We start from the raw sequence: 27,980 nt of genomic DNA, 5'->3' as shown, positions 1-27,980 counted from the left end.
TGCAGGTAAATCTCTCAGAGTTTTGGAAGCATGTTTTGCATGCTTGATGTTACCAATCTGTTTGATCGAGAGAGATTCGTTACCGATTTGAATAATCGGGAGTGTTGAGGCATTGTGTATGCATGGGAGGACATATAGTCGGCTTGTGTGTTGATGTCTATTCTTGAAGTAGGGAAGGTGGCATTGGTCCTAGAGCTCTAACCTTGCATTACGAACCTAGTTCCCTGGGTTGATGGTTAACAAGTAAGCTTGGTAGTACCTAGAGTGGCTGAAAGCTCAGTCCATCTTAGTCCCACTCGGATAGATTGCCCTGGTCAAGAATCTAGTCTGTGGCACCGTGTGTCCCTAAACTCTTCATGGTTCATGTGTTTTGAGATCTTCCATGTACTTGTATATATATGCGTAATTATGAATACCTCCTTAGTTAAGAGGGAGTGTTGAAGAATGTAACTAGGTTCAGTCTTATAATTGTATTTGAGTCATAATGAAATGTATTTATTAAAATAAAGAAAAAGAAATTATTATTATTATTATTATTATTATTATTGTGACTTATTAAAGCATGGGTTTCATGCTTGGGTCATCATGTTTTAGGTCAAAGTCCCCATTGAGGAGTTCTAGGTTTTATCTGGAGCAATTAGAGTCATTGTCCATTTTATGAGACCCTTCTTGGGCTTTTAAATCATATAAGAAGAATTATTATTGAGTCAAATAAGTTATTTGTCACCTCCACACTAAGTCGGCCCTTACCTGATCATCACCATCACAAGTTCGATGTTCAAAGAGAAGCAGGAGAATACAAAATTGCAGGAGAAGTAGAAGGAGATTTACAAGAGAAGAAAATCGAAGTTGGTGCGTCATCTCTCTCATATGTGTGAATTTACGAGGCTACTATTGGAAGGTCAAAGTGTTGCATCAAGGTCGAGTTTTTGTTGCTGCATCAAGGTTGAGTTTCTGCTATTGCATCAAAGTCAAAATTTATGTTGTCTCTAGGTCAAAGTGTTGTTGTTGCTTCTAGGTCAATGTACTACTACTTCAAGATCGAAGTGCTACTGCTTCAAGATCGAAGTACTACTATATCAAAGTCAAAGAGTTGTTGTTGCATCTAAGTCAAAGTTGTCACTGGAAGGTTATCGTCTGCAGAAGAAAGGAAGGGCTAACCTGGTGATTGGCGGAAATTTGTGTCTAAGCTAAGGAGTCTGGGATCATCTCGTGAAACGATTGAAGGAAGAGTTGTTGACTGGGTTTTCTGCTAGATAAGAGTTTTGCCCTGGCTGTCCGCCTACATTTGTTGTCTTTGATCTTCGTGTTATGGTTTTGGTAATTGCTTAATGAACTAAGATAAAGGAACACAAAAAAGTTAATAAGAACATACAAATATCACAAGTAATTATCAACATAAAGAAAATCTTTCAGCGTTTCTGATTTTCCAACATGTTGGTTATCTTAAGGCCTCGACTGGCCTCCTCAAGGTCTCGACTAGCCTCCTTTACACCTCAACCAGGTTTGTTCATGACCTAAGGCCTCACAGCCTCCCTTTTAGGGCTACATTCCTCTCTCTAAGCATAAAAGAAACGGACTTCAATTATGGCCAGCAATTTCCTCTAAATTAACAACTAAAACAACAAACAAAATTTCGCGTCCATCCTCCGCTTAGAAAACAGAACTCGACCTCTTCTTATCCTCCTTTAGACGGAAAATCTTGAATTCGTCCTCCTTTTGGAGATCTGCAACTCTCTCCTAGGCTTGCTATTCTTCATAAGAATGAGATTGCTATGATGTGAAATTACCTATCATAGTTCTCCAATTTATACACTTGTGTGAGTGATCTTGGGGGTTTTCCTTGTACATCAAGAAACCCCTTTTTTACCACTCAACAACAGCTTAGAATAAACAATCAATTAACTTCGGTCTCAAGCCCACTACTTTGAGTCAAAACCCCAACCACTTGGGTAACTTTCCCAACCAGCTCCCTTTTGGTGAGTTTTCTCCATTCGGAAAGACCTTCCGAATTACCCAATTTTCAACACTAGTGTTTCTTGGAGCACTTGGAACATGTTGAATACTAAGTTTAGTGTTTCTTCCCTTGGACACATTGGAGCTAGCGTTTTGTGGATTTAAGCCTAGCTTGTACTTGTTGAGGAGGAGAAGTGTTGATTTTTGGGTAGCATCAGATGTGCTCTAGCTTCGAAATTTTGTGGAGGGTCTAGAATACATGAGATCTCCAAGACCCAAAAATCGTTTGGAGAAATTCCACCCGGATGGTGAGTTATTAAAATAATTAATATTTTTAATAGGGTTCCTAAGTCTAAACTTAGGAAAATAAAAATATTAATGGGTATTAATAAAAATATAGGTGAGAAGCTTCTAAGAGACAAGGATCAAGTCTGTTTTAATCTTAGCCATTGATTAGGGACTTAATCTCGTTCGTTGATTCATCAACAGGAAAAGTATAAGAGGAGGCTTGAGGATCAATTGGATATACACCATATTGATCAGTCAGTTCAATTTTTTTGGGGCAAGGTTTGCTGAGAAATTCGAACAAGTGATTTGGGGTGGAGGATCTTCTCCGAAACCCCGAATACTCAGCAGAGAGAGGCAAAGATACACCAGAGGAAGCAGTGCAGACCAAGGAGGACTGACGTTGGGCCAGGAGGGCCCACGCAGTGCTTGACACAGTGCCAGCACAGAGGAATAGTTGTCCTCTTGCAGAAGTCTGAAATTCGTCAGGGAGCAGCAGGATCAACCAAGAAGGCTAACGTCAGAGCTCCAAGGGGCAGTGAGACCAGCGCAGAGCTGATGCAAAGCCTTAGAGAACTCCATGCAAGCCCACATAGCTAGTGCGAAGGGGCAGCACAGTTGTAGTCGGGGATAGTCAGTTCAATTGCCGGATCAGAGGGATTTTGCCGGGTGAAGTGAGGTAATCTCACTTAGATTTCTGCCAATGTATTTTATCTCTGTAACTAGATTGCCGAGAGGGCATCCATAGTTGTATTTAGAACTGCTGCTTAATAATAGAAAACCCTCAAAGCTGCTACATCGGTTTTTCTGCATTGGGTTTTTCCAAGGACATATTGTCCAAAAATAACAGTGTCCCTTGTGTGTTTGTCTCATATCTATTTCAGTTTATGATCTGTATGTCAGTGTAGTCTGCAGTAGTGTTTTTCATCATTGTTTAAATAATTAAATAACTTGTTGAATGTAAAAACAAGTAGGAGATGATAAACCCGTGATTGCAGTAGGATTTCTGATGTGTAGATTAAGAAATTTTCACAAGAAGAGGAAACATCTTGCCAACCATGCTTGGTAGTGTTGATGGTAGAGTTTTGGAGAGCTTAGAGGGTTGTACCAGCTTGTGATGCATTGATAGTATGTACTCGAACATCTTTTGTGTGTGTCTATATATATATGAAGTTTTCAGCTGTTCAAATTGTCTTACTGCAGATTTGATTTTCAGTTATCTATATCTCCCTGATTTAACAAATTCCAGCACTTGTATCTCCTTCTGATTTGACATTGGTTAAGGCTGAAATTCTTATGGATGTATTGTTAATCTTGAAGAAGATAGAGCAATTTACTGCTGTTATAAAGCAAAACTAAGATCTGGTTTATGCTTGAAAACGTTTCCCTAGGCTAAAACTTATTGACAGATACTTGGTATCTTTATCTTGGATTGTCTTATTGATTTGGATTGAAAAGGAGAGAAATATTATCCATTGTCCACTGCTGTAAAATATATTTCAGATCAGCCCCAAGGCTGTAAATTCACAGTCAAGATTCAAGAACGCTCCTTGTGAGATGAAATTTTTGAAGTTGCATTAAAGCTTGAGTTTCAGGAAGTCTCTACAATCAATTGTTCAGGGGAGTGTCCACACAATTGAATAACTCAGAATTGTCTGTATGTCTAATTTGTGTAAATCCTTATCTAGTTTCCTGGAAATCTTAGATTGCGTAAGTTGCAAGAGAATTTTCTTATTCCTTCTGACTCCTTAGGAGCATTCTCTCTTTTACAATTTGTTCACTTTGACTAAAGATGCCAAGGGACATTTTCAGTTTATCGTCGAAAGATGAAAACAATTTGAAATCAATTTGTAGAAGGAAAATAACTTTTGCACATTCAGTACCGTCTATTCTAAATACGTTTCTACAGTTCTTGGTGCACCAAGCAGGCTCTTACAACCATAATGTTTCTCATTATATCAAATATGAAAATTTGAACACCTTACAAGTTCATATTCTTACCGGATGCAACCCACTTTGAAGAAGAAACTCAAGGGCTGCATGGCAAAAGAATCCAAAACGTTGTCCATCATCCTTACGGCCGTAGATGCAACCAACCCGAAACATTCTGCACACACAAAACAATAAAATATGGATATTAGATTTCAGACACAATTTTTTCAGTGAAAATTCACAATAACCTCAAGCCAATCTTATTTGGCTAAAATATCATATACTCAAACAACAGCCACATAAGAAGCATTAACATTATCAAAGTTAGAACAAGTTACAAAAGGACATATTTCAGGTGTACATTCAACTACAGTAAAAAGGTGCCCTAATTGCTGAATAGAGCTCAATGAAAATTAAACCACAAATGAAATACAGCTATGAACAAAACAGAAAAATGTATGGAAAACTTAGGATTAATAAAACCTATGTGCAAACGGGGGGCAGCTCAATTGGCAATCGCCGTGTTATGAAGTATTGTGTAAACCATGAGATTCAAGGTTCAAATCCCCCTGGGTCAATCCAACAAAAACAAACTATGCACAAGAGATCCGGTAAATTTAAGAAAATATAAGAAACTTTTTTGAACCAAACAACAATCCAGTGGCTGATTATGACCACCATGTTTACTGAAATCATGTCAAACAAAGAAACAACTTTTCCTACATTTTTCATAATTGGAATAATGAATGAACAGATCATATCTACGAAAGGAGGTGTGAGTTAAATAACATAGATAGTCTATCAATGAATTTGTTCAAGATCTATGAGTAACAACTCAAATGACCACGGGCAACTTGAGCCTTTCAAGCCTACGATCAAATATAACCCTTATTTATTACCACTTTCTATTATGTTCTACTTTCTCTCTTTCTATGAAGCACATTGATCTGCTTGGAGCACCTTTTCCCCAAAAATTTAGAGTCAAGCCTCAAACCCTTCAAGGAAACCCCCCTCAAGTTGGGAAGAACCAATCTGAAAGTGAGAGTCATATAATTACTGACAAGACACAACCCCTAGTGCTTAACTAGAAACTTTGGATCACACTCTACCCAAGGGTCTTGCCAAGTCATAACAAAGCCCAATAGAGGCTACCCTTACTACTTCATATAGGAAACCACCATTGGGGTCTCTAATTGAGGTCCTCTTGGGATGGCATTGCTATGGGAGGCCATGAAAGTGGCCTCGAGGATGTCTGTCTTATGTACACACCATGAAGACCCTACGAGCTGTCAAGGTTACATCCTCCCTCACAAAAGACACCCCTCCCTCGCAAGAGACACCCACTCCCTTACAAGAATTTCAAGGGAGACTTCAATGTCCTAGAAATTACAGCTTGTAGTAACTAGTAACACACAAAAAGAAATTGCAAACAAACAAATTAATATTAAAAAGCACAAACACCTAAAAAATTGGAAACACGGACAAAAAAAAAACACCCCGCAAAAAAATTGCACCAAGGCATAATAGTTTGGGAGAAACAACTATCACAAAGGAGGCTAGTCACCCTGAAAGTTACTAATCACAGAGGATTTCATTCTCGGTTTGATCCTAAGATGTATAAATAATTGTTTCATTCATTTCATGATCAAATTTCTCTCCTAACGGAAATGAGATTTGATCTCCACTTCTCTCCAAACTAAGAAAAGGGCATTCCCCAGTCTGGATCCTATCATATACGTAGGTAACTTGTCCCCTCATACTAATTTTAACTAACAAACAACATACAAAAAAATAAATCCCTTCACACAGGATTTTATTCTCGGTTCGATCCTAAGATGTATAAATAATTGTTTCATTCATTTCATGACCAATCTCGTGATCAAATTTCTCTCCTAATGGAAATGAGATTTGATCTCCGCTTCTCTCCAAACTAAGAAAAGGGCATTCCCTAGTATGGATCCTATCATATACGTAGGTAACTCATCCCCTCATTCTAACTCACTATATTGACCAACCAACCCACCGCTCCCCCTCCCAACCCCCTCATTTTGGTATGTTGGTTGAGCTCCTACATCAACTCATTATATTGGTAAATGACAAGAAAGAGGTCCTGCTTATCCCTAGCTCTTGATTTTCCTAGTACCTTGGGCTTGTGGAAATTTGAACACACACTCACTTCACTTAAGGACACCACTCAATTACTTTTCTCCAAGACATAGGCGAACCAAGGAGCTTCTTTAGAAACACAAGAAGGATGAATGAATGAATGAAATATGTGACGCATTTTCAAACGAGAGATGGTAAGAGAAAAATGATATAACTAGTCTATAATTGTCTATGCTTGTATGCACAATAGAAATAGAAAGAACATCGAGTTAGAGCCATATTTTCATTATGAAGGCCTTACGCAGTGTCAAGGCTAGAACCTAAATCCAGAGTCAATGTTATAAATTTAAATATTGGAAGTGGAATGATGAAAAATTTCTTCAACATATTGGGCCTTCCCTAACTCAAATGGGGTTAGGAAGTAGAGTAATTGGAATCAAATTGATCCATGCCTTAGTTTTCATTCCTCAACCCTTGTCTCTCCTTTTACTGAAAAACTAACATTTGTACCTTTTTGGCGTAAGAGTGAAGTTTGGCCTCTCTTCCCTTGCTCGCTTCAATAAAATCCTTTTCTCTCCACTTCAAGATGGTGCTACCTGATGCTTTCATTTTTGCCAAAGTAAAGTAATTCCTCTTCCTCTAGCCTAGTATTCTTCATCAATCCTCTTAATGGAATTGTTGCATTGACAAATGGAAATTTTCAGGTAATACAGGAGTGAGGATCTCTATTCTAGAAGATATGGGTACTGGAATTAGTAGATTGAAATCGATCTTTTTGATCAATCAAAAAATATTCAATTGTGTCAATTAGTATTAATATAATAGCTAAAGTCTTCTCTCCACTTAATCTCTGCTCCAACTCCTCACACTAACATCAAACTCATGAGAGAATGAACCATTGAAGTGATGGTAGAGAGTCAATTCATCATGAGCAATCCTCTCCTTTGCCCGACATTCTTTTGTTTACATTCCTATTAACACATATCGTGCATCAGGATTAGTATCATTTTTGAAGATCTTGTTCATCAAGTTGTGCTATGGAGCATTTTTTGTCTTGATAACCATTGGTTCTAGCTTTTGAGTGTATTTTCTTGTTGAGCATTATCTTTTGAGGAATCATCACATATTTGGAGGCATGTTGGCACATGTGGCTTGTTGTCACCTTTAGGAGTCTTCATCTTCACAATTTCATGTATATTTGTTCACTATGGAACATCTAACATATCCCTAGGCATTGGTACATACATGGAAGCAAGCCACATCACCATAGGAATGAGCACCTTACATATTTAGCCCACATTTGTATTCACATAACCACGACACATGGATTCAATGGATTTTTTGGTAGGCATTACACAAATTTATGCAGTATAAAAAACATAAAATAAGTTTGAAATTCTGCAATGGAAATTATTGTTAACAAATTAGCCTTCATGTCAAAAATCATCATCAATCCTCAATTGTTCCAATGACGATGTTGATCTTTTGTTTAAATTGTTACATTTGATTTTACTCGCCTAACGAATCCATTGCAGGTAGAGTCTAATCATACAATCTCTTAAGGGATAACAGTTGTACCTAGGAGCAAAAATCTAACACATAATCACAGAATCAAGTGAGATCAACATCATGGGACAAGAACCATTCGATAAGATAAGATAAGATAAGATAATTTTATTAATGTCCAACAAATGACCATAATAGATCAATGGGACTGTCAGTTACAATGATTACATCATGCCAAGCCGATGGACCAAACGATCCCCTTTAACATTTCTTAAAAAGCAGAAATACATCTATAATCTACGTAAATGTAAATGTAGAAGCTAGAAGCTCTCAGCTTTGAAACAAAGCACTGCAATGAAGCAACGAAGGAGAAGAAGAAGAAAGGGGGAAGGAGTCTCATGCCCAGTTCCTACTCCTAATATCCGAGGTCGAAAGAAGAAAACTGAGAGAAGCTTGTCAAACTCTGCTGTCCTGTGGGCATACTGGGTTGTCGCTGCTATCGCCTAGAGGTTCTACGACGCCTCCAAGGGATGCATCCAATCCTGGAGCGCTGGTGCAGTCTGGTGGGTCAGCCCCCCCGGGATCGCACAGATCTGGTCTCAGTGTCTGTGGGTCGGTCAATGGTTCTTTCGGTGCCCCGCATTGATGGTAGCGCCCTAAAGAAGTCCGTGATCTTCTGCGTGGTGTCCAATCTGGTGGGGGGCTGAAGAAAACGGGCCCGAAATCTGAAGGCATCTTGGAGATAAAGTGCAAGGCATCTCTGATCAACATATCTGAGGAAGCTGGTCAAAGTCTGAGAAGACCTGAAGAGACAATGTAAACGACCTCGAATCTCGTAATAAGCAGGGCATCCGAAGATGAAGTGTGTCTCTGTCTCTATCTCCTGTAAGTGACAAAGCTGGCAAATTCTATCTGCCCCATCGATGTGGTGATCTGTCTCCACTCGGAGTCTATGAGACCCAACTTTGAGTTGCCCGAGGGGGATTCTAAGGGCATGCATCCAATGCTGGAACGTGTATTGGGGTCTAATGATGAGCCCATTCCTGATCTCCAGGCAATGCTCCGCGTAGAAGGCCAATTTTGGACGCAACCCATTGGGAGGATTGGTCCATGTGGTCTGAATGTATCATCTGTAAATATCCTCCTTAATGATTTTATTCAACTCTTGCTGATTGGGAAGGAGGTGGCCTGGAGCATTCAGAGAGTACTAAAAAGGAGGGGGATGGTCAATCTGGATTCCTAAAGCCTCCAGAAGCTCTGTCACGTTGGTGTACCAACATTTGGATCAGCTTGCGTACGGGCGATGTTCTCCGAGGAGTAATATGCTAAATATGGGTATCTCTCATGACCCTTCCTCGTGTCTGCCAGGCCTCAGAGCCTGTGCAAGAGCGACACTACCCTGAATATCACCTCTAGGCAAAAAGGTTGAGCCCCGAACTCTACTAGAATGATGTGTTGAGGAACTGTCTGCTTGCACCTAATGAAACGACGCAAAAGGAGGGTCTGGACCCGCTCCACTGAAGCCCAATCTGACTCTAGGAGAGATGGACCCCAAATCTCTGAGTTGTAAAGCATTGTGGGGCGAATCAAAGTGTCCATGATGCTCATTTTGGACGAGATGTCCTGGAAATGGTGCCGGAAACACTGCCTCTCCAGAAGGGCTAGGGAGCCATACCCTTTGTTGATCCGAGGTTGAAGAGCTAGCCACACGCTGAAGCGAGGCCCTGAAAACTGAACTCCCAAATATGTATAGGTGTTGACAATCTCAATCTCTTCTCCTTTAAATAGGAAGTGGAAGTCCGAGGTTTTCTTGACTCCATTGAAGATAATCACTTTGGTTTTACCCAAGTTCACAGTTAGATGCCTCCGGTCACAAAAAGCTGCGAGAGCATCCAACTGTCTCTGAAGGCCTTCTTGGGAGGAGGCAATAAGGGCAATATCATCTGCAAAGAGGAGGATGGAAATCAGGACCTCGTGAAGAAGACACCCATCTATATCTTGGATATGCTCCCGGAGGAAAGACTCAAGCTCATCAATATAAATCCTAAATAAAGTAGGAGAAAGGGGGCATCCTTGCTTGACTCCTGTGGTGCTTCAGATGAAATCCGACATTCCACCGACTGTGCGGAGACAGCCAAGGACAACCTCATAGAGACGCATGATAGCTGTTAGGAGAGTCGAGGAAATGCCAATCTCTCTTAGCCTCTGGAAAAGATCTTCCCTCGGTCAAAGGCCTTCCGGAAGTCTACAAAGCAGTAGTACACTTTAGAGGATCGATGCCTAGCTTCCTCGATCACCGCACGAAGAGTAAGTATGTGGTCGATCGTCTGGTGGTCTGGACGGAACCAGAGTATCAGAGTGAGTCATATTCAATGTTAAACGCATCAAAGTACTTCACACAAGCATCACCTTCAAATGTCTTCCTAGACTATGACTTGTAAACAAGTTACCATGCTTAGGTATGGGAGAGTTATTACAAGGCCCTATTTGGTACTTCAACCCCAAGAGGAGGAATAGTTCCTATGTCATCCCTTTTTTAAGATAGGTGTGAAAGTGTTGGAATTTCTAAGTTTAACCCGTTAGAAATTCTTCCTATACCATCTGATTTATTTCTTCCTACTTGTTCAATTACTGAACAAGTTATTTACCATGTAAATACTGAAACTAAACACAAGTACAATATCAACATCTACATATCATCAACTGAAAGTAAACAAGCATGCAAGTGACACCGTTATTTTTGGACCAATGTCCCCGGAAAAACCCAATGCGGGAAAACTGGTGCAGCTATTCAAAGGGTTTTATTATTATGCAGTTTTAAGAATACAACCAGGGTGCTAGAAATGGTTCACCCAACAAAGAATGTCCTCGGCAGTAGTACCTCTCCTCGGAGACAGATATTCGCTAAATAATCACCGGATGAACAATCCCACAGCAACAATTGCAACTCCCATTGTTCTGCGTCACTCTGATAGGGACTGCGTCACCCTACCCGGCTCACCAGCTCCTAGTCTATCCCACGAAATCCCTCCAGCGCTGCCTCTTGCACTTGCATCAGCTCTGCTAGCCTCTGCGTCAACTTCTGGAGCTTTTGCGTCAGTCCCTAGAAATGTTGCAGGAAACGTCGCCCCCCCCCCCCCCGGATCTAACGCCCGAAGCACGTCCTGTACGGATTCGTACAGGAAGCATCCCCGGAAGCGCGACTCCAAAATTCGGAAGCACGGTTACGCCTGTTTTGGACGCTTCCTGGAAATTCCGAAAGCATCCCTCCGAAGCACACTTCGTATGGCGCTTCGACCGTACGAAGCATGGGGCTTTGGAGGGTGAATCGTACAGTTCCATACACGCTTTCGGAAAAAGCGCCGCGCTGTTTAGAAAATCGATTTTTATTTTTTTAGGTGAGTTTGCATATTGGGGGTGGGTCCACCTTAGGTTAGGGTGAGGAATGAAGGCAAAAAAATATAAATATAACAGATGCTCCCTCATGGAAATGTTAAATTCTTAAAGTAAAAGGATGAAAATGAAAAATAAAGGAGAATATCACTTTTACTTAAATTTTTAACATTACCATGAAATGACTTAAGATGTTTGACAGTGGTTCCAGCCTCATTGGATTTCATATGGAGAAAAGAGAATTTCATATCCTATTCAAAATTCAGCGGAGTTAACAATTTTCAGGAATTCAGGATCAATGGGATTGTGGCATTTCATTAGATTATATCAAGTATGAAGGTATGCGATTAGCATTTAATCAAAAGCACCAAGCCCTATATGTACCCTAGTGTTGGTGGTGTTAATTGTTTAACTCCTTTGTCACGCCCTTAGCAAAAAATTACCTTTCAATCAAGTCAAAATCATCGATCAAGCATGCTAAGCTTTTTCTACCATATTTTAAGTCTTGAATTAGGTAGTTTGTTCAAAATTGGGCAATGTTGACTAATATCCCTAGACAATCGAGGTAGAGGCAAAGGCTAGACAAGAGAAGAAGAATCTAGATTGTAGATGGTTGATGCATCTAAATGGTTGATGCTCGAATAATTAATCATTAATGTACAATAGATGCTATATCTATCATGACTTATGCAAAAATATGCATGTTTTCATGTCTTCTACAACTAATTTGGTATTTGGGATGTTTGTTTTGAGTATAAATGCAAAAAAAAAAAAAAAATATATATATATATATAGCAGAGGCTTCGCTTCCTAGATTTTTGGAAAATGACACTTCCACGTCCTCTCTTCCAAAAAACGTCCCCATTTCGTCCCCGCTTCGTGCACCATTGGTCCCACACACTGGCCTCTCCTGGCTTTGCGCAGCTCCTAGCTGCCTCTGCGTAACCTCCAGCTGCCTATGCATCAACCTCTCCGGGCTCTGCACTATCTCTCTAGTACAACCTCTGCCTCTCTGCTATGTATTCACTGCCCCTCACTATTGATCATTGATTCTATCTCTCTTACCAAACCCTTCTCTAGAGAATAGAATGACTGATCACTCTGATGTGTTCTCCAACTGACCCTCAAGCCTCTTCTTATACTTTTCCTGTTATCCCTCAACGACCGAGATTACATCTCTAATCAACGGCTAAGATCAGATTTGGCTTGATCCATGTCATTGGGAACGTTCTAACCCAATTTTATATTAATACCCATTAATATTTTATTTTTCAATATTGATTATTTTAATATCTCCTTAACCAGGTAGAATCTGTCCAAACTATTTCTGGGACTTGGAGATCTCATGTGCTTTAGCCTCTCCACCAATTTTCATGGCTAGAGCACATCCGATGCTACCCCAAATCAACAGAAAATTGTTATGATTTGGGGTTTACTTTATGAGTGGAGTCATAGTCTTATGCTAAGTTATATCAACCTATTTGTCCATGAGCACCTTCATAGAGGGAGCGCTTAACAATGCATGAGTTACCATCCTCACCTTTGTTATTCCAAGCCCCATACTTTCACTTTTCTTTCTTTACAAAGTTTATTTAACAAGCTTCAATGGTTATCATTTAAAAATGAGATAACCCCTTTTTGTGATGTGTAGTATCTTGCTTCATCGGGGCTGGGATGTTAATAAAGATTTCATTTTACTTCGAAAGGTGGTGATGCACATGGATACTCTCAAGGACGGGTGGCGATATAAGAGGTAGAGCTCAAGCTATATTTTGACTTTTACTTGCTTTGCATCCCTTTCTAGTATTTTGCATTTTAACATTTGGCTAATGCTCTTTCTTTTCTTATAGTTGCATCAAACCTTGAGTATATACAACCCCTTATTCTCATACGACAAGTTCAACAGTGAACCAACACGAGCGACTAACCACAACCAGTCAAAAGATAGGGCAATGAAACAAGAGAATGATGAAAAATGTTAAAGTATGGAATTATGGAACACTACCATCATCAGAGCCTCCTATTCATGCCCCTCCTAGACGGTGAAAGAAATACCTCAATGAAGGTCACACTGAATAAGGGGCAAGTGATAAACACCAAGGTGAAGTAAAGGAACAAGTGTACAACCAATAGCAATCTATCATCAAAAATTCAACATGTGATCCATTCCAGAATGCCCTTACACTTTAAATGAAAGCACTTGAATACAAAAATAGTTAATGTACCTCATAATAGATGACCCACCTTCATCAAATGAGCAGGATATATGAAAGAATGCACTAGCCGGCAAGTGGATGAGTGTCATTTGAGGTTAGTTGTCTATGGATCATGATAGGGTTGCTAGCTGGCAAACTGCATCATACTTGAAAAAAAAATCTCCTATGCTTACTCATGTATGTGGGTGGGTAACAGGGCCAACCCACATTACATAATAAACTTTGGCCTATCCACTCTAATGAAACATTACCATAGCGTGTACCACAAAATATGAGTATAATGTCATGGTACATGTGATTGTTACCTTGCCTTATGCCATAAAGTATATCTTGGGGGTGATGTCATGATATTATATTTCAATGGGGTTGTCTTTTCATTTTATTAACCATGTGATCTAAGGCACTCCACAACCAAGCCAAATAGCACATCACAATTGAAACAATTTTTGATGTGCTCTAAGGGGGTAGCAACAATAAGCAAGTACATGTGCAAAAGAAAAACTCCTCTAGACTCATCATCACCCCCAATGATGGAGGTCAACAATGTTAGAAGGGAAGTGTCGAGAAAAATGTGCAGACCAACCAAATACCCCTATGTCCATCAAACCCTCCATTGGTATTATCCTATAAGCACAGACATGTGTGATGAAATTACAAGTAAAACTAAGTTTTGTTAAAACTCAAAATTGTCATGATGAAAATCAGAGGTGTAAGACCTCATATAATATAAGGTGTAACAGGAGGTTTGTCCGCTTCTATTATGGATGGGTGGCATGCTATTACTACCTATTCCCTTCGTGCCCCTTATGGTCAGTTGGGGTGCACATTCTGATGTTCAATTCAAAAATGTGAAGTGGAGATTATGAGGAGCAGGATATTTCTGAATTTTTTTCACACTCTTAGAGCTTTCCAGATTGTTGACCACTCCATGTCAACTACCCTATAGCAGTACACTCCTTTTTTTGCAAAAGGGATTTCATCATGTTCCAATGTTCAAATTATCCAAGATTCATCATCAGTCAACAGTTTGTCAAAATAGTAAACACATTCTCCAAGTTTATAATGTAAATGATCTTAGTAAAACCATAATGTATGTAACAACCTAGGTAAGAATATTATTTTGATGATGATTTTCATTCTAGGAGGTTTTTCGTCTCACTAATTCATATATATATATCTTAACACAAATGATCGGCAAAGTTTTTCCCTCCAGCCTCACCCCAAAATTAGGGTGGATTTTGTCATCAAGATCTTAAGTAAGTCTCAGTGTTCTAGTTGAGTCTTTTGTAAAGTGATTTGGGAATAATTTTAGCTAATTGGCAAAATTATTTTATTACAAATCACTTAGTCAGCTAAATCATATTGAGTAGCAAAATTGGGTCAAATAATTGAGGGTTTATAACAAACGGGTTTTCTCTCTTTGAGGGTTGAAATGTAAATAATATTTTAGCCATGGTGTTAAAATATTAAAGAGTTTGAAAAAATTATTAATCCCCTCATGTGTCAATTAATTAAATTTTCTGGCAAAAAAAATATTAAAAATCCAAAGCGAAAAATTTAATTAATTTGAGTCAAAATTAAGCCTTAGGGAAAAGAAATTCTCCAAATTAGAAAATTTGTGGGTTCTAGAAAAATTAATTTTTGGAGATCATCCACCAAAGGAATATTGAAAATCTCAAGAAATTTCGGACCCTTGAGCCTTGGTAGTTAAGCCAAAGTCAACTTTTTGAAGAAATTAACTCAAAATAATTAATTTTGAGTTAATTAAAAATCAATTAAATGAAAAATTCGAATTTTCCTCAAAAAATAAATAATTTCGATGGTAATGATTAAAAGATAACTAAATTTTTATCAACGGTCGAGATTACTTCGACGGAAATTAAACCAAATAACCATTTGGAAAATTTATCTATAAATTAGAGGTCATTTTTCATCCAAAAGGATCCGATCTTTGAATCATGCACTAGCTCTTGAAGTTCTCTTGTGATTTTTTTTCTGGATTAATAATAACGCAAAGTCTTTGGGGTTTTCATTGATGGTGGTGTTCATCTTCTGCTACTTATGGTAATATTGTTCTTAATATTCTGCTAAACTATAATTTTATAAATTGTTGATCACTACCCTTCATGGAATAACTTATTGCTGAAGTATCTTGCATAGGTTATAGGTTATTGGATCTAAAAAAACATTTTCATTTAATTTAATTAACAGTTATCTCTAATTCTTTAATATTTCATTTTTATTTTATATCTCTATCGATCTAACGGTTTGATCTTAAGTGTGCAGAAATCATTTATATTAAAAAAACTTAGACGTTAGAGTGAATCCTCGATTGGACCAATGAACTCCTAGGGCATAAGATCTGAAAAGTCTTCCTAATTGAAACTTTGGGTCTATCTAATGAAGTTTCTCTTGCAGAGTTTCTCGGCTAGTGTCTCATTTAAACCCATTTATCTTTTATATATTGTGTTCATTAGATGAATCTCGCTAGGAAGAGCTTGATTCTATAAATTTGGGAATGGAGTCGGACTCATACTCCTCAGATCTAGTAGATTTGTGTTTTATTTATATAGATTTGCAGACTTTGTAGAATAATTTTGATTTTCTAACTTTTAGGGTTTTGGATTTTGTTTTAAATTTTATGTTTTGGGTTATTTTAGCATACTTGTAAATATTTTTTAGATTTATTTTGTAAATAATTTTTTGATTTGATTAGATTTCTTTTAATTAAATTTAACTTTTATGTTTTTTATCCCACATTCAAAACTTGAAAAGAGTTTCTCTAATTTGTATCTAAAAGAAAGAAATTAGTTTAACGTCCATAAGGCTAAAGAAATTATTTTAACCTTTCACCTTGTATTTTCAATTATTTCACTAATCCATTGCATTTTAAAATTCTTCTTGTATATATAATTTCTTGGGTTTTTATTTTAAAGCTTGTAAATATAATTTTTGTAAATGATTAACTGAAATTTAAATAATTGTAAATATTTTATAATACTGGTAAATATTTATCTTTTTTATGACTTCGTAAATTATGCAAATATATTCTATAATCCATCTCTTTCTACATAATTCGTGAGGCTTTTATTTTTACAGAGATGAGAAAGCGTAGGGTTTTAAGATCGTTTTGTTTGCAGGTATCTCCATTTGATTTTTGAAGAAGCCGAATAGAGGAGAGGGTCCCAGCCCTGGCCTAGTCTTCACGGCTAGGGATTGAGTGAAGAAATTAAAGTTTTGAAGCCGTTTTTGCTTAGGCCGAGAAGATCTTCTCCGTTTTAAAATCCAGATCGTCTGCAAAGAAGGATAATTATATTTTCTGAAAAAATCTTTCAAAATTTTATTGGATTTTAGCTCTTACGTTACTGCCCAGGCTGCATTGAAAATCTTAGTGGAAATCCGTGGGCTGGAGGGCCTCTGTTTCAAAAATCAAGAGGTTTTTCTTGTGATAATTTCTCCACTAAAATCGAGTTCCAAATTTGCAGACCTTATCCATTGGGCGGTCACAGGAATTCAAAGCTATATCTCACTGCAAGATTAATTTTAGCCAAGGGTTTCCTATTTTTTCTTGCATAGAAAATTATCATTATTTCTCCAGGACTAGCCGTGGATTTCCTCTAAAGTGGCAGCGAAGGATTTTGAAGTCCCAGCCCTAAGGTTGAGAACAGGTCCTCTAAAGTGGCAGCGAAGCATTTTGAAGTCCCAGCCCTAAGGTTGAGAACAGGTCCTCTAAAGCAAATATATGAACCTTAATCCATCGCAAAGCAATTTTGGAGACAGAACTTTGGAAGAAATTGCTTTTAAATTTCTAAATTTTGGCTGCAAGGGTTTTCTGAGATATTCTATCCGCTTTAGTAGTTGCGGTGGGTTCGAGTCTGTATTTGAAAGGATTTTGGCATTAAAAATTTTCTTGCTCAGGGTTTGACTCATTTTGAAGAAACCGCACATTTTCTTGTGCATTTCATTGACTAATCACAGATTTCTGTGAGGTTTATGACCCAGGCTGCAGGCATTCAAGGTTTATTTTGCATATTTTCTTGTCTCATTAAATAATTATTTTGCAGTAAGGAGACAGGGAGAATTGTTTTAAGGTATTTGCTGCACTTTAAACTCAAAAAAACCAACAAATTCTCTTTTAAAATCTGACAAAATTTAAAGCTACAATAGAGAGCTAACATAGAGGATCGAAGCACTGTTCCTGCCCCAAAGTGAGTGCATTTGCATCTCTGGTCTGAAAAATTTTAAAGAGGCTAAATTTGTGGCAAGCATATTCTCTGAAGCTTCAGGTCCTTCTTATATAATTTTTCACATCTTCTGGGGTTTGAAATTCAGAAAATTTCAGTGGTTACAATCATCCTCTAAGGCCAGAAATCTTTCCATTATTTGATTTGCAAGAAGGGTTTCTTTAAACTTCAAGCCTGCACCTGGAACATAAAATCCACAATTTTTTTTTTGGAGAATCTATCATTAAAGATTCAATCCTTCTTATCACAAACATTGATCATTGTTTTCCGAGTTTTGGATTGAGGAAATTGTAGCTTGAAGTCAAAGTCTATCAACTCACTTCTGTATAGGCAGGAAGTTAAAGGTTTGAACGCTGGTGTAAAGATATTATAGAGAGTGATATTGTTTTGCAGGGGTATCAGCTTGTTACACAACTGATATTTATCACTCTTAGAGATATCAATTGAGAGAGTTACATTCCTTTTTCTGCCATATCTTCTGGTGCGGAAAACCCTTATTTTTGGGTTTGAATGTTCTGCAAATAAATGAAGGATCTTCTTCAAGAGGTTTCAGGCTTGTTTATTGAAAGGGGTCACATCAAATTTTAGGGGCTTGAAATTCATCACATCTAACTCACTGGTTGAATTCCCTCGTTGGTTCAGATTTCATTTGCATTTATTGACTGGATTTGCTTACTAGGTTGCTGCAGATTAAACTAACACATTTATTTTAAGTTTCTTATGCTTGCGTACTTTCAGATTTCACTTCTTCCTAATTGCTATTTAACAAAGTGAAATAACTCTAAGCAAGTAATATAATTCAAGATATATTATTGTGACTCATTGGCATATCATTGGACGAGCTTTGTTTCAAGTGATACTTCCTAAGTTGGATTATAAGTAACTTTGACATTGCTCGCAATAAAGCATCTGTCAAATTGAAGCAACCTAGCCTAATTTCGTAAATTGCATTCTCTGAAATTTGGACATAATTTGTTAATCTAAGTAAGTGGTTTTCATCCTTGATTCATTATCTCTTTTACCATTCATAAGTGGCTTTTTTCTCAAGAGCTAGATGCTTATTTCAACTTTCTAAGGAACAATATAAAAGCATTATTGGCATTGAAAGATTTTGTCATTGTTCCACAGAGAATATCTTGCAATCATCCGCTCAAAGTTTACTGCTCATATTTCTGATTGTTTTGATCTTTTAACTTGGTGTATTAATCCTTCTTGTGCAAGCATTTTCTAAATTGAAGGCACTGGTCTCTCACTAGAAGGTCTTAAGAATCTAATAAATTGTTCTTGATAATTCTTCTTGTCATAAAATTTAAGCCAAGTTGTTGGGATATTCATTTGCATCTCCTAAGCTTGTTGATCCTCAATGAGCTTCTCATCCATTTCACCCCTAGGGACTACCCCCCTTAACTTACTTAGGAAATAGCTAGAATGGAGAAGGCAGGGATCAGAGTGACAAGCCCCTGCACTGAGCGTTGTCACATTAAAGTGACATTTTGGGCGACAACACAGATAAAGTCCAATTTATGTAATTTTCTCATTTTCATATATTAACATGAAATATGGAATGATGAATCAGCTCTACAAGCTTCATATTCTGATTTTTTTACAAACTCCACGGCATCCTTTACTGAATTCTGATTTTGATTACAATGTAAAACTTTTAATTTTGTTTAAAATCTGATTTTCAAAACAATAAATACTAAAATCCGAATTTCTTACATGTCCCTACATTTTTATTATTTATGAGTTGGCATCTAAATGTTCAGAATCTAGAATTCTGAACCTAACATGCCCCCTCTCCACCACACTGCCCCCAACGCTTCCCACCCCCAACAACAAACCCTGATTCCTAAATTCAGGACAGTTTCTGCACCCACACCTGCATCCAAAACTTTTAAAGAATCCAATCTGCACTCCCAATTAATAACCAAGAAAACCTATTTCGTTTCAACATAAAACAAGTCTACAGGATGCCATAATATAAAATTTATAATTTTTTGTGATATTTTCCTTCAAGATTTTAAGTGTATATTATAGATAGATTTACCTATATTGAGCTCTCACAAACGAAACAATAAAATGTAGCCGCTTTTACTTGGGAAAGATGAAATTTACCCATTGTCTGGTTCTATAAAGTACACAGACAAGCCTTCCACATTTCCATGCCAGACTTTAATTTTGGTACCTCCCCAAGAAAATTCTTTCCTAAATTGTAAATCGTGAACCTGCAAATCCATAATTAAGGAAAAGAATTTCATTAATCAAGCTCTGCTGAAGAATGTACCACAAATAGTATTTGAGAAGAGATAATCCCTTCATTCATATTATCTATAGTTGAGAGAGTGCTAAAGACATGAATGACAACATCAAACATAATGCTAAAGTACAAAAGTTTTGCAACTTAATTTCAATGGGGTGTAAATTTTGTTCGAGCATAAATCATTTATCAAAATATGGAGCATTTATGAGAAGCTTGAGTGTCAAAATGAAGTTGAATCAGAAGCTGAAGAACTTTCATGTTTAAAAAATCATAACCAAAATCTGCTTACTTGGATTAAAAAATTTAAAGATGATAAAATCATTGAAGAACAAATTCGAAGAACTTATCACAAAATCTTCAGGCGTAGCAGTCCAATTAATCTCACAATTCAAACAAATCCAAATACAATTGTAGTGAAGACATGCTCGCATGTTGCAATTCAAACAACAGAAATTTCAAGTGAAGATCCAGCAATTAACAAAATGACTTTCGTATCTTAAGGAAATCACATACCTCAAGTAAACCAAGAGATCGCCACAAACAGGTTAGGGGTAATCAGATCACAAGAACTCCTTATCGACATCCAAGTTATAAAAGAAGACATCTCAACTAGTCTACATACCTTTATCACTCAAACCAAATACAAGTGACCTATGTTCACAAGAATATCGATGTCACTATAAGTTAGCCTTATGATAACAATTCTCTTGAGTTTTGTAGCTCGGAAGGTACTTCTATTTTTGTGTCTTGACTAGAAGGACCTTGATTTGCCTTTTTAGGAGCTTGCATGCAATATGCAGAGTGTGCAAGGGTGTTTCATGTGACATGGATGTAAAGCAAGCTAAATTTATGACTTGTACTAGAGTTAAAGAAAGCTAAAGATAGGAAAGTTAACTAAAATAAAGTCACTTATCTTCAAATAATTTGATGAGCTAATTTTGGTCATCAATCTTAGCTTAGGAAAGTTACAAATTGAACCTAAAGTAAGGAGCTAAGACACAAAAACAGCACAAGATTGAGAGAGGCTTCTTAGTGAGCGTGTGTTGAATTCGATAGAGTGCAGAGAGGCTGGTGATCAGTTTTGTGTTTTCTCAGTTGGGCCATTATCCCAAGACAAGATCTCAAGTAAGTTTTGTGATTAATTTATTAATGAATAAATGTTGATTGGGCAGAAATCCATTTATGTGTATGAGACTCAAATCGAGTAATTTTTCTTCCGCTAATTCTTTTTGGTTAGGAACATAGTTGTGTATTTGTTCTATTAAAAAGTGCTAGGAACCAAATACCGGGTGTTCAATTCGGGTGATTCTAACATGGTCAGAGCCTAACTCTGAATCGATCTCAAAATTATAAGTATAGAGAGCAAGTCATCACAAAGAGAGATATTTTCTCTAAGTGCAAGTGGCTTTGTGGTCAAAGAGGACAGAGAAGAAGTGCAAGTGGATTGGGACGAATCCAGGAGGGTCAAGTAAGAGGAAATTGCAAGGTTGAGTTGTCAGAAGGAGATCAATTTTATCTGGAGGAGGTCAAGTCGCTGGAGGGCTAAGTTTTTCCTAGTGCGCATCAGTGGCACGCATGGAGAACGAGGTTTAGTTGCTAGGCTCGGGAAATTCTAATAAAAAAAAAGTTTGGATGAGGCATGGAGACCTACGGTGGTTGTCCAGCAGCGACTCCCAGCTAGCCATTATGCCATCCAACAGGCTGGCCCATGACAAAGCCACCTAGCAACACTCGAGTTGAGGAGTTATAAAGAAGGCACCTAACCTATTGAGAAATCCATTAGGGCAGCATTAGGGTTTCTTATTAATTTGATTTCTCTTTTACTTGACAATTTCTTGTGATTAGTTATTACTTCTTCTTCTTTGTTATTATATTTTGATCATCAAGACAATTTCCAAAACCATGAAGATCACAAAGACAACAAGGGAACACAAGATGTAGGCACTCAACCAAGGAAAAACACCTTTGAAAGGGAAAACCCAGTGAAAATATTTCACTAGTAGATTCAAATCAAATTGAGACAACCAGGACCTAAGACCAAGACACTGACTCTCTTCCATCCACCATGTTATCCTTCAATTAAGATCAATCAGACTCCAACATCATGCCAACTAAGATTTCAGTCTTTTACTTCTTCAATTTTTTTGGTCTCTTATTATACTTCTACATCTTCAGACCTAGAATTCTTCAGTAGATTTGCACTTCTAATAGAAAGATGATTAACTTCCAAATCTTCATTGTACCTCTAATCTCTTTCGCTTGGCATTTTTACTTCTTGTAATTGGATGGGCTTCTCCTCATGTCTTCCATATCTCATCTACTTTTAATTGTTCCAAGCTCAAATTTCTTCATTGGATTATCTCTAAGTCGAGTTACACTTTATATATATAGCCTTCTTTTATGTGTAGACATGTCTCTTTATTGAGGTTGACTAGTGACACTTTATATATATAGCCTTCTTTTATGTGTAAACATGTCTCTTTATTGAGGTTGACTAGTGGAGCCAATTTGTAGAAGATGAATCCGACTTGCAAAGTTGACTTGGTGGATGGAAGCTTGTTATACTTTTTTGACATTAAAACATATTTTTCTTCTTTGACATAAGAAGCCCAAGAAGGATCTTTTACATATTGATTTTGACTTTGACTTTATACAAAAATCGTAGACCACACAATGGATGTTTTGACCTATTGACCAATGACCCAAGCATGAAACCCATGCTTTAATAAGTCAATTTTTCTTTTACAATAAAAAAAAAAATCTTTTCTTTTGACAGATACATTACATCATGACTCAATTATGAAGACCAATAGTAGTTACATTCTTCAACATGACCGGCCGACCAACCACAAAGACAAGAGAATACCCTACCAAATCTGGTGCACAACAAACAGACAACATTAGGACATTTTGGTGGCTGATAAGATTGTCGAACCACAGTCTGAGGTAGGGTTGAGTGGCCAACAGGTCAACTGCAAAGCCAACAGTGCCAGGTCAAAGGGTCAGATGTCGGCACAAACAAGGAGAGGACCGACCGACGAACACTATGTAGACGCGAGAAGGAAAAACGTTGAGATTGTGCACACACAGAAGAACATCTACAACCATCGGCAGGAGATCCATGATGCAAGTGGTCGAGCAGAGGCAATAACAGTGGTTGACAACCGCCACCAGCCAGCGGACAGCCGCCTATCCAAGTGACACTGACAGGTGCAAGAGTAAGTTAAGGAGACGAGAAGTTGCAGCACTTTCGAGCAGCTTGTAGTCGAGACAGAGGGTCGAGGAGGCAATGTGCATAAGTCGCCAGAGTAGACGTTGTAGGGGGTGGTTGCGTTGATGCTAGGAAGGAGACAACTTGCATAGTGATTTGCTCGAGAGAGCTCCCATGGCCCGATTGGTAGACATGGACGCAAATTAATTGACTAGTCCCATAGCCAACCAACCAAGTCTACGAAGCAAGTACTGGATCAGTAGGTAAACAAGTTGACTAGTCGAAAAAGATGAAGAGGTGGCAGTGACAGGCAAGGGCAACACCACAATGTTCGTAGGTGTTTGCAGCCTGTAGCAACTAACACAGTTACTATTGGTCAATGGGGTTTCAAATGACTAGTTGGCTACGTTTGCAGTGTAGTAGCAGTTGGTAGTGGAAGTGCTAGCAGTAGCACAGATGCAGCACTTGAGAGGGAGCTATAGTACAAATGCAGTGTTGATAGTGGCAGTGTCAGCAACAGTACAGTTATAGCAGCAGCACAGTAGTTGGTGGACAACATGTCAGACATCAGCAATGCAGAGGACGATGCTTCAAAGTCAAAGCAGTATGCAACAACGCATATTGCTAGAGCACATTCCTCGCTAAGAGGGAGTGTTGATTTGGGGCAGCATCGGATGAGCTCTAGGCCTCAAATTTTGGGCACATGTATTCCAAAGAACATAGAAAGCATTTCGGGAAATTCCACCTAGATACAATTTTATTAAAATAGTTAATATTTTTTAATGGGACCCTAAGTCTAAACCTAGGAAATTAAAAATATTAATGGGTATTAATCTAACTGTGGGTGTAACTTCTATAAGGAGACGAGGATCAAGCTAAAATGATCTTAGCCATTGATTAGCTTTTAATCTAGGCTGTTGAATGTCAACGAGAAGATTATTTAAGGAAGCTTGAGGGTCATTTGGAAAACACGTTGAGAGATCAAGAGATCGAATTTCTGAAGTGAAAAGTTCTCAGGAGGAAGTTCTGATCAAGGAGATTTCTTGCAGTTGAGGGGCAGGGATAGCATCCGGAGAAAGAGAGAGAGATTTTCTCAGCCAGAGAATCATCAGCAGAGAGAGGCAGAGAGTGATCTAGCATCTCTCACGCAAACATTGAGACAGGGCCATGCATAGGCAGCGCAGAGGGTGAGAGAGAGTCTGAGATTTTGTTGGGCAGAGTCAGTTTCAGACACCGGGAGTCAGGGTGTGAGACCAGCAGGCTAAGAGCAGAGACTCCGAGAAAAAAATCGATCAACAAACTGGGTGACATAGTGCCCAGAGAGGTTGACGCGGGGACTATGTGAGCACTGCACAGAGGCAACATAGGGCCTACCAAAGACACTTCATCCAATGTTCAGATCAACCGAGATTTTCTCAGTGATTGTGTGAGGTAATCTCACAAAAGTTTTTGCCAGTAGGAAACTGCAACTAATTTGTTTAAAGGAATTTAACAAATAGGAGTATTCAGAAATGTATTCAAAATTTGCTACTGCTTAATAACAATAAACCCTCAGATCTGTTGCACCGTTTTCCCACATTGGGTTTTTCCGGGGACTTTTGTCCAAAAATAATTGTTTCTGTTGGGTTGTATTTTCTTTCTTGCTCAATCTCTTGTTTCCGCATAATATTTAATTAAGTGAAGGATGCAGTGTATGCATTAGGATATTTGTTGTAGGAAACTACCACTAATTTGTTTAAAGGAATTTAACAAATAGGAGTAATATCATCAGTTGCTACAGTGGGGATTCTAGTTTTGGAATTGTCACAAATTATACCTCATTGGATAGGGAAAAAGTATGCTTTTGAGATGTGAGCATCTTTAATAAAGTTATACTAGAGTAAAAGGAGAAACCAAAACAGAAAGATGGTGTTAAAGGAGGAACTGAGAAATACCAAGATGTTTGAAACTGACACAATTGCATCATACCTAACTAGGATCACTTAAATTAGATATGACTTGGAAATAGTGGGGGAAGCTAATGATAGTGAAGAGTTGGTCAAATCAGCCTTGAGTGGATTTCCTCCAAAATGAGATGTTTTTATTGATGGGATTGTTACATAGGAGAATCTACCCAATTGTGATAGATTGTGGGATTATTTCGTACAGGCAGACACAAGGAGACATTCCAAAACTGCAAAGGCCAACATGATGGTAAGGATGATAAGGAGAATTCTACTCTTGTTGTAAAGAGCAAAGTAAAGTAAAGGGAAGTGGGGGATCTACTTCCGTGAAGCACATGAGCAAAGTGAAGTGCTTTACGTGTCACAAGATTGGTCACTACGTGAGCCTGTGTCCATATAAGAAGGAGGAGGATCAGGTGTGTTGTATCTCTGAGATGATAATGGTCAGCTATAATGCCAGGGAATCTAAGATAATTGTTTAGGGTTTTTGTTTCAATTTGGAGGACCAATGTATGAAACAAATGTAAGAATGTAATGCCTAACCTTTTGAATAATATTAATATTAAAACAGAGGACTGCTATTAAAATTCACATAATGATATAGCTTGTATGGTGGTGAGCAGAAACAGAGAAATGATATGATTATCACAGTCTTCAGATTGAAAATTAAATAATCATAAGTATGAAAACCTCTAAACTATGTTCAGAAGGTTGAATAGAATATGCTTAAGCTTACAAAAAACGCTGATGATTTATTAATTTAGAGGGAATTAATTAAACAAACAGTTCATTAATTCATTCTCTTTACAGATTATCACTTCAGAAGCTTATAGGAGTAGATTGAAACCCAATTATTCCTACCTAGTTATCTCTGTAAGACATAAGAATATGAAGAAAAACATAATAAGTAATACTGGAAAAACTTACAGGAAACATAGAACTGTGTAAATCAGAATTCAGAATCCTTTGCTTTTATATTAATGATCCAGAAAAGTCAAGTACATCAAATGCTTTAAAATGCTTCTTCAAGGGTGCAACCCTTAATAACTCGTAAAGAGAGTTATTTATACAACAGTAGAACTAATAAAATATCCTAAACTATTTTTACAAAAATAGATTATTACAAAATCAAAAATAAAAACTGCTAGTTGATCTGGCACTATTTCAATACCAAGTTGTTGATGATTATTGCTGAAAAAACTGAAAACTGTTGAAGCTGGTTGATTGTTCCTCCAAAAACTGAATGTTGTTAGATCACCCTTCAGTCAAGTAAATCTGTCAATTCTTCCTAGCGTTTCTTATCTGGGATAGAAATCTTGGTTACCCTCCTGTAAACTTCATCCATCTCTGTATATTTAGTAAAAGTGGGCTTTACTAAAAATATGTGTCTAACTTCATTCAAAATAAAGAAAGTATCCCTGAATGTATTTACTATAGGTGCTGGTGTCGCTGAACCTCTAATGTTTGAAACTGAAGCTGCATGTTTGCCCACCTCTGTCAGTTTCTGAACATAATCCTCAATTGGCATCAACTTATCATTAATTACAAGCATAGAGGGTAAACCCTTGCTGGTCAAGGGTTCTATTCTGCTGAAAAACCTCTGAACTATGGTATTGACATTACTGCACTTTTCCTGTAGCTGAAGGGTGAGATTTTTCTTGGTGATGATCTTCTTTACCTCCAATATAGTTGCAGTTTTGTCACTTATGCCTAATTCCTCAAGCTCATAGCCATCTTTGGAATTTAGAAATTTGATTATATCAGAGGCAATTTCTGGCATATCCTCCAGCTCCTTGGTTATAGTCTCTACTGCTTCCTGGGATTTTTCTAAGAGATCTTTCTGATCAAACACTATCTTGATAAAGGGCCAAATATCCTTGATTGATTCTATAATTTCTTCCCACAAGATTTCCTTTGCTAAACCCAATTTGTTTCCTATGAAGGATTCTTTGAGTTTCCTCTCTAATTCTTCAATCAGACCTTTGACTCTGTTCAATTCAGCTATATGTGAACTGTCAACTACTGACTTCATAAGTTGTAACTCCTTGAGTTCATCCTTTAGTTTCTTAATTTCTCCTATCTGGATAGATAGGTTCTAAACAACTTCAGCAAGTTGTTTAGCTCCTTTTGCTGCACCTGTAGTCGATGTTGTAGCTACAGTGGAAACTTTGGTGGTGGGAATTGTTGTAAGGGGGACTATATCCATTGGAGTTTGAGCCATGTTAACAGCTTCCTATTTTTCCTTTACCAATTTCTCCATCTGCTCTTCCATCTATTTAATCCACAGATTCTGCTCTATGATAAGCTTCATCATGTTAGAATTTTGACTTTCTGTCTCCTAGATTTCTTTGGCCATTGGATCCTCAGACGCTGGCAATTTTTGTTGTTTCTTTAATGCTGCAACTTCAGCATTCTTCTTCTTAATGAGCTCTTTTGCAGTGTTTATGTTTGAGGGGTCATATCCCATCTTCAGCACTAGATTCTCCAAGGATTGGATCTTGGTATCCTTTGCTAATGAGGAGACTTTCCCCAACTTTAGCTGTGACTAACTGTTGGCCAGGGTAACCTGTATTTTTCACAAACTCATGGCAGTGTTTGTTAAGGTGGAAGCAATCATCCGCCCAGTTTGTTTGTGCATCTCAATTTGGTCAATTGGATGCACATCCTTCACATCATTGTTTTAAAAAATGGTCGATTCGACTCCGACTCGGTCAAGTCAGACCAAGCCAATGCCTGGCCGGGTCAGCTCGGTGGCCGAAACGGAACGGCTGGCCGGGGTGTTACCGAGCTAGTGATTGACTCGGTCGACTCAATCAACTCGGTAACAACTCGACCGACTCAGTAATGACTCGGTTGGCTTGATAACAATTCAGCCTGCTCGACTCTTTGACAAAAATCTTGAAGCACATTTGTCAAAAGTTGTTCCGC

The 27,980-nt window shown here is 37.9% G+C and overlaps 1 protein-coding gene across 3 annotated transcripts in view; it reads right to left on the bottom strand.

Moving 5' to 3' along the window:
- Window positions 1–27,980, bottom strand: part of SS3 (starch synthase 3) — a 549,711-nt gene that overhangs the window by 243,516 nt on the left and 278,215 nt on the right. For all 3 annotated transcript variants that reach the window (XM_089458559.1, XM_089458560.1, XM_089458558.1), the window contains 2 exons: window positions 19,754–19,863; window positions 4,243–4,348 (listed from right to left, as the gene is read on the bottom strand). In XM_089458559.1, coding sequence (XP_089314685.1) covers window positions 4,243–4,348; window positions 19,754–19,863 — 216 coding nt within the window. The remainder of the gene's footprint in view (window positions 1–4,242; window positions 4,349–19,753; window positions 19,864–27,980) is intronic.

This window comes from Pinus tabuliformis, chromosome 7 (genome assembly GCF_031772625.1).
Source record: "Pinus tabuliformis cultivar Carrire ecotype Pingquan chromosome 7, CPIR1, whole genome shotgun sequence".
Lineage (NCBI taxonomy): Eukaryota > Viridiplantae > Streptophyta > Pinopsida > Pinales > Pinaceae > Pinus > Pinus tabuliformis.
The sequence above is the reverse complement of the archived record's forward strand: the minus strand, read 5'-3'. Positions and strand labels throughout refer to the sequence as shown.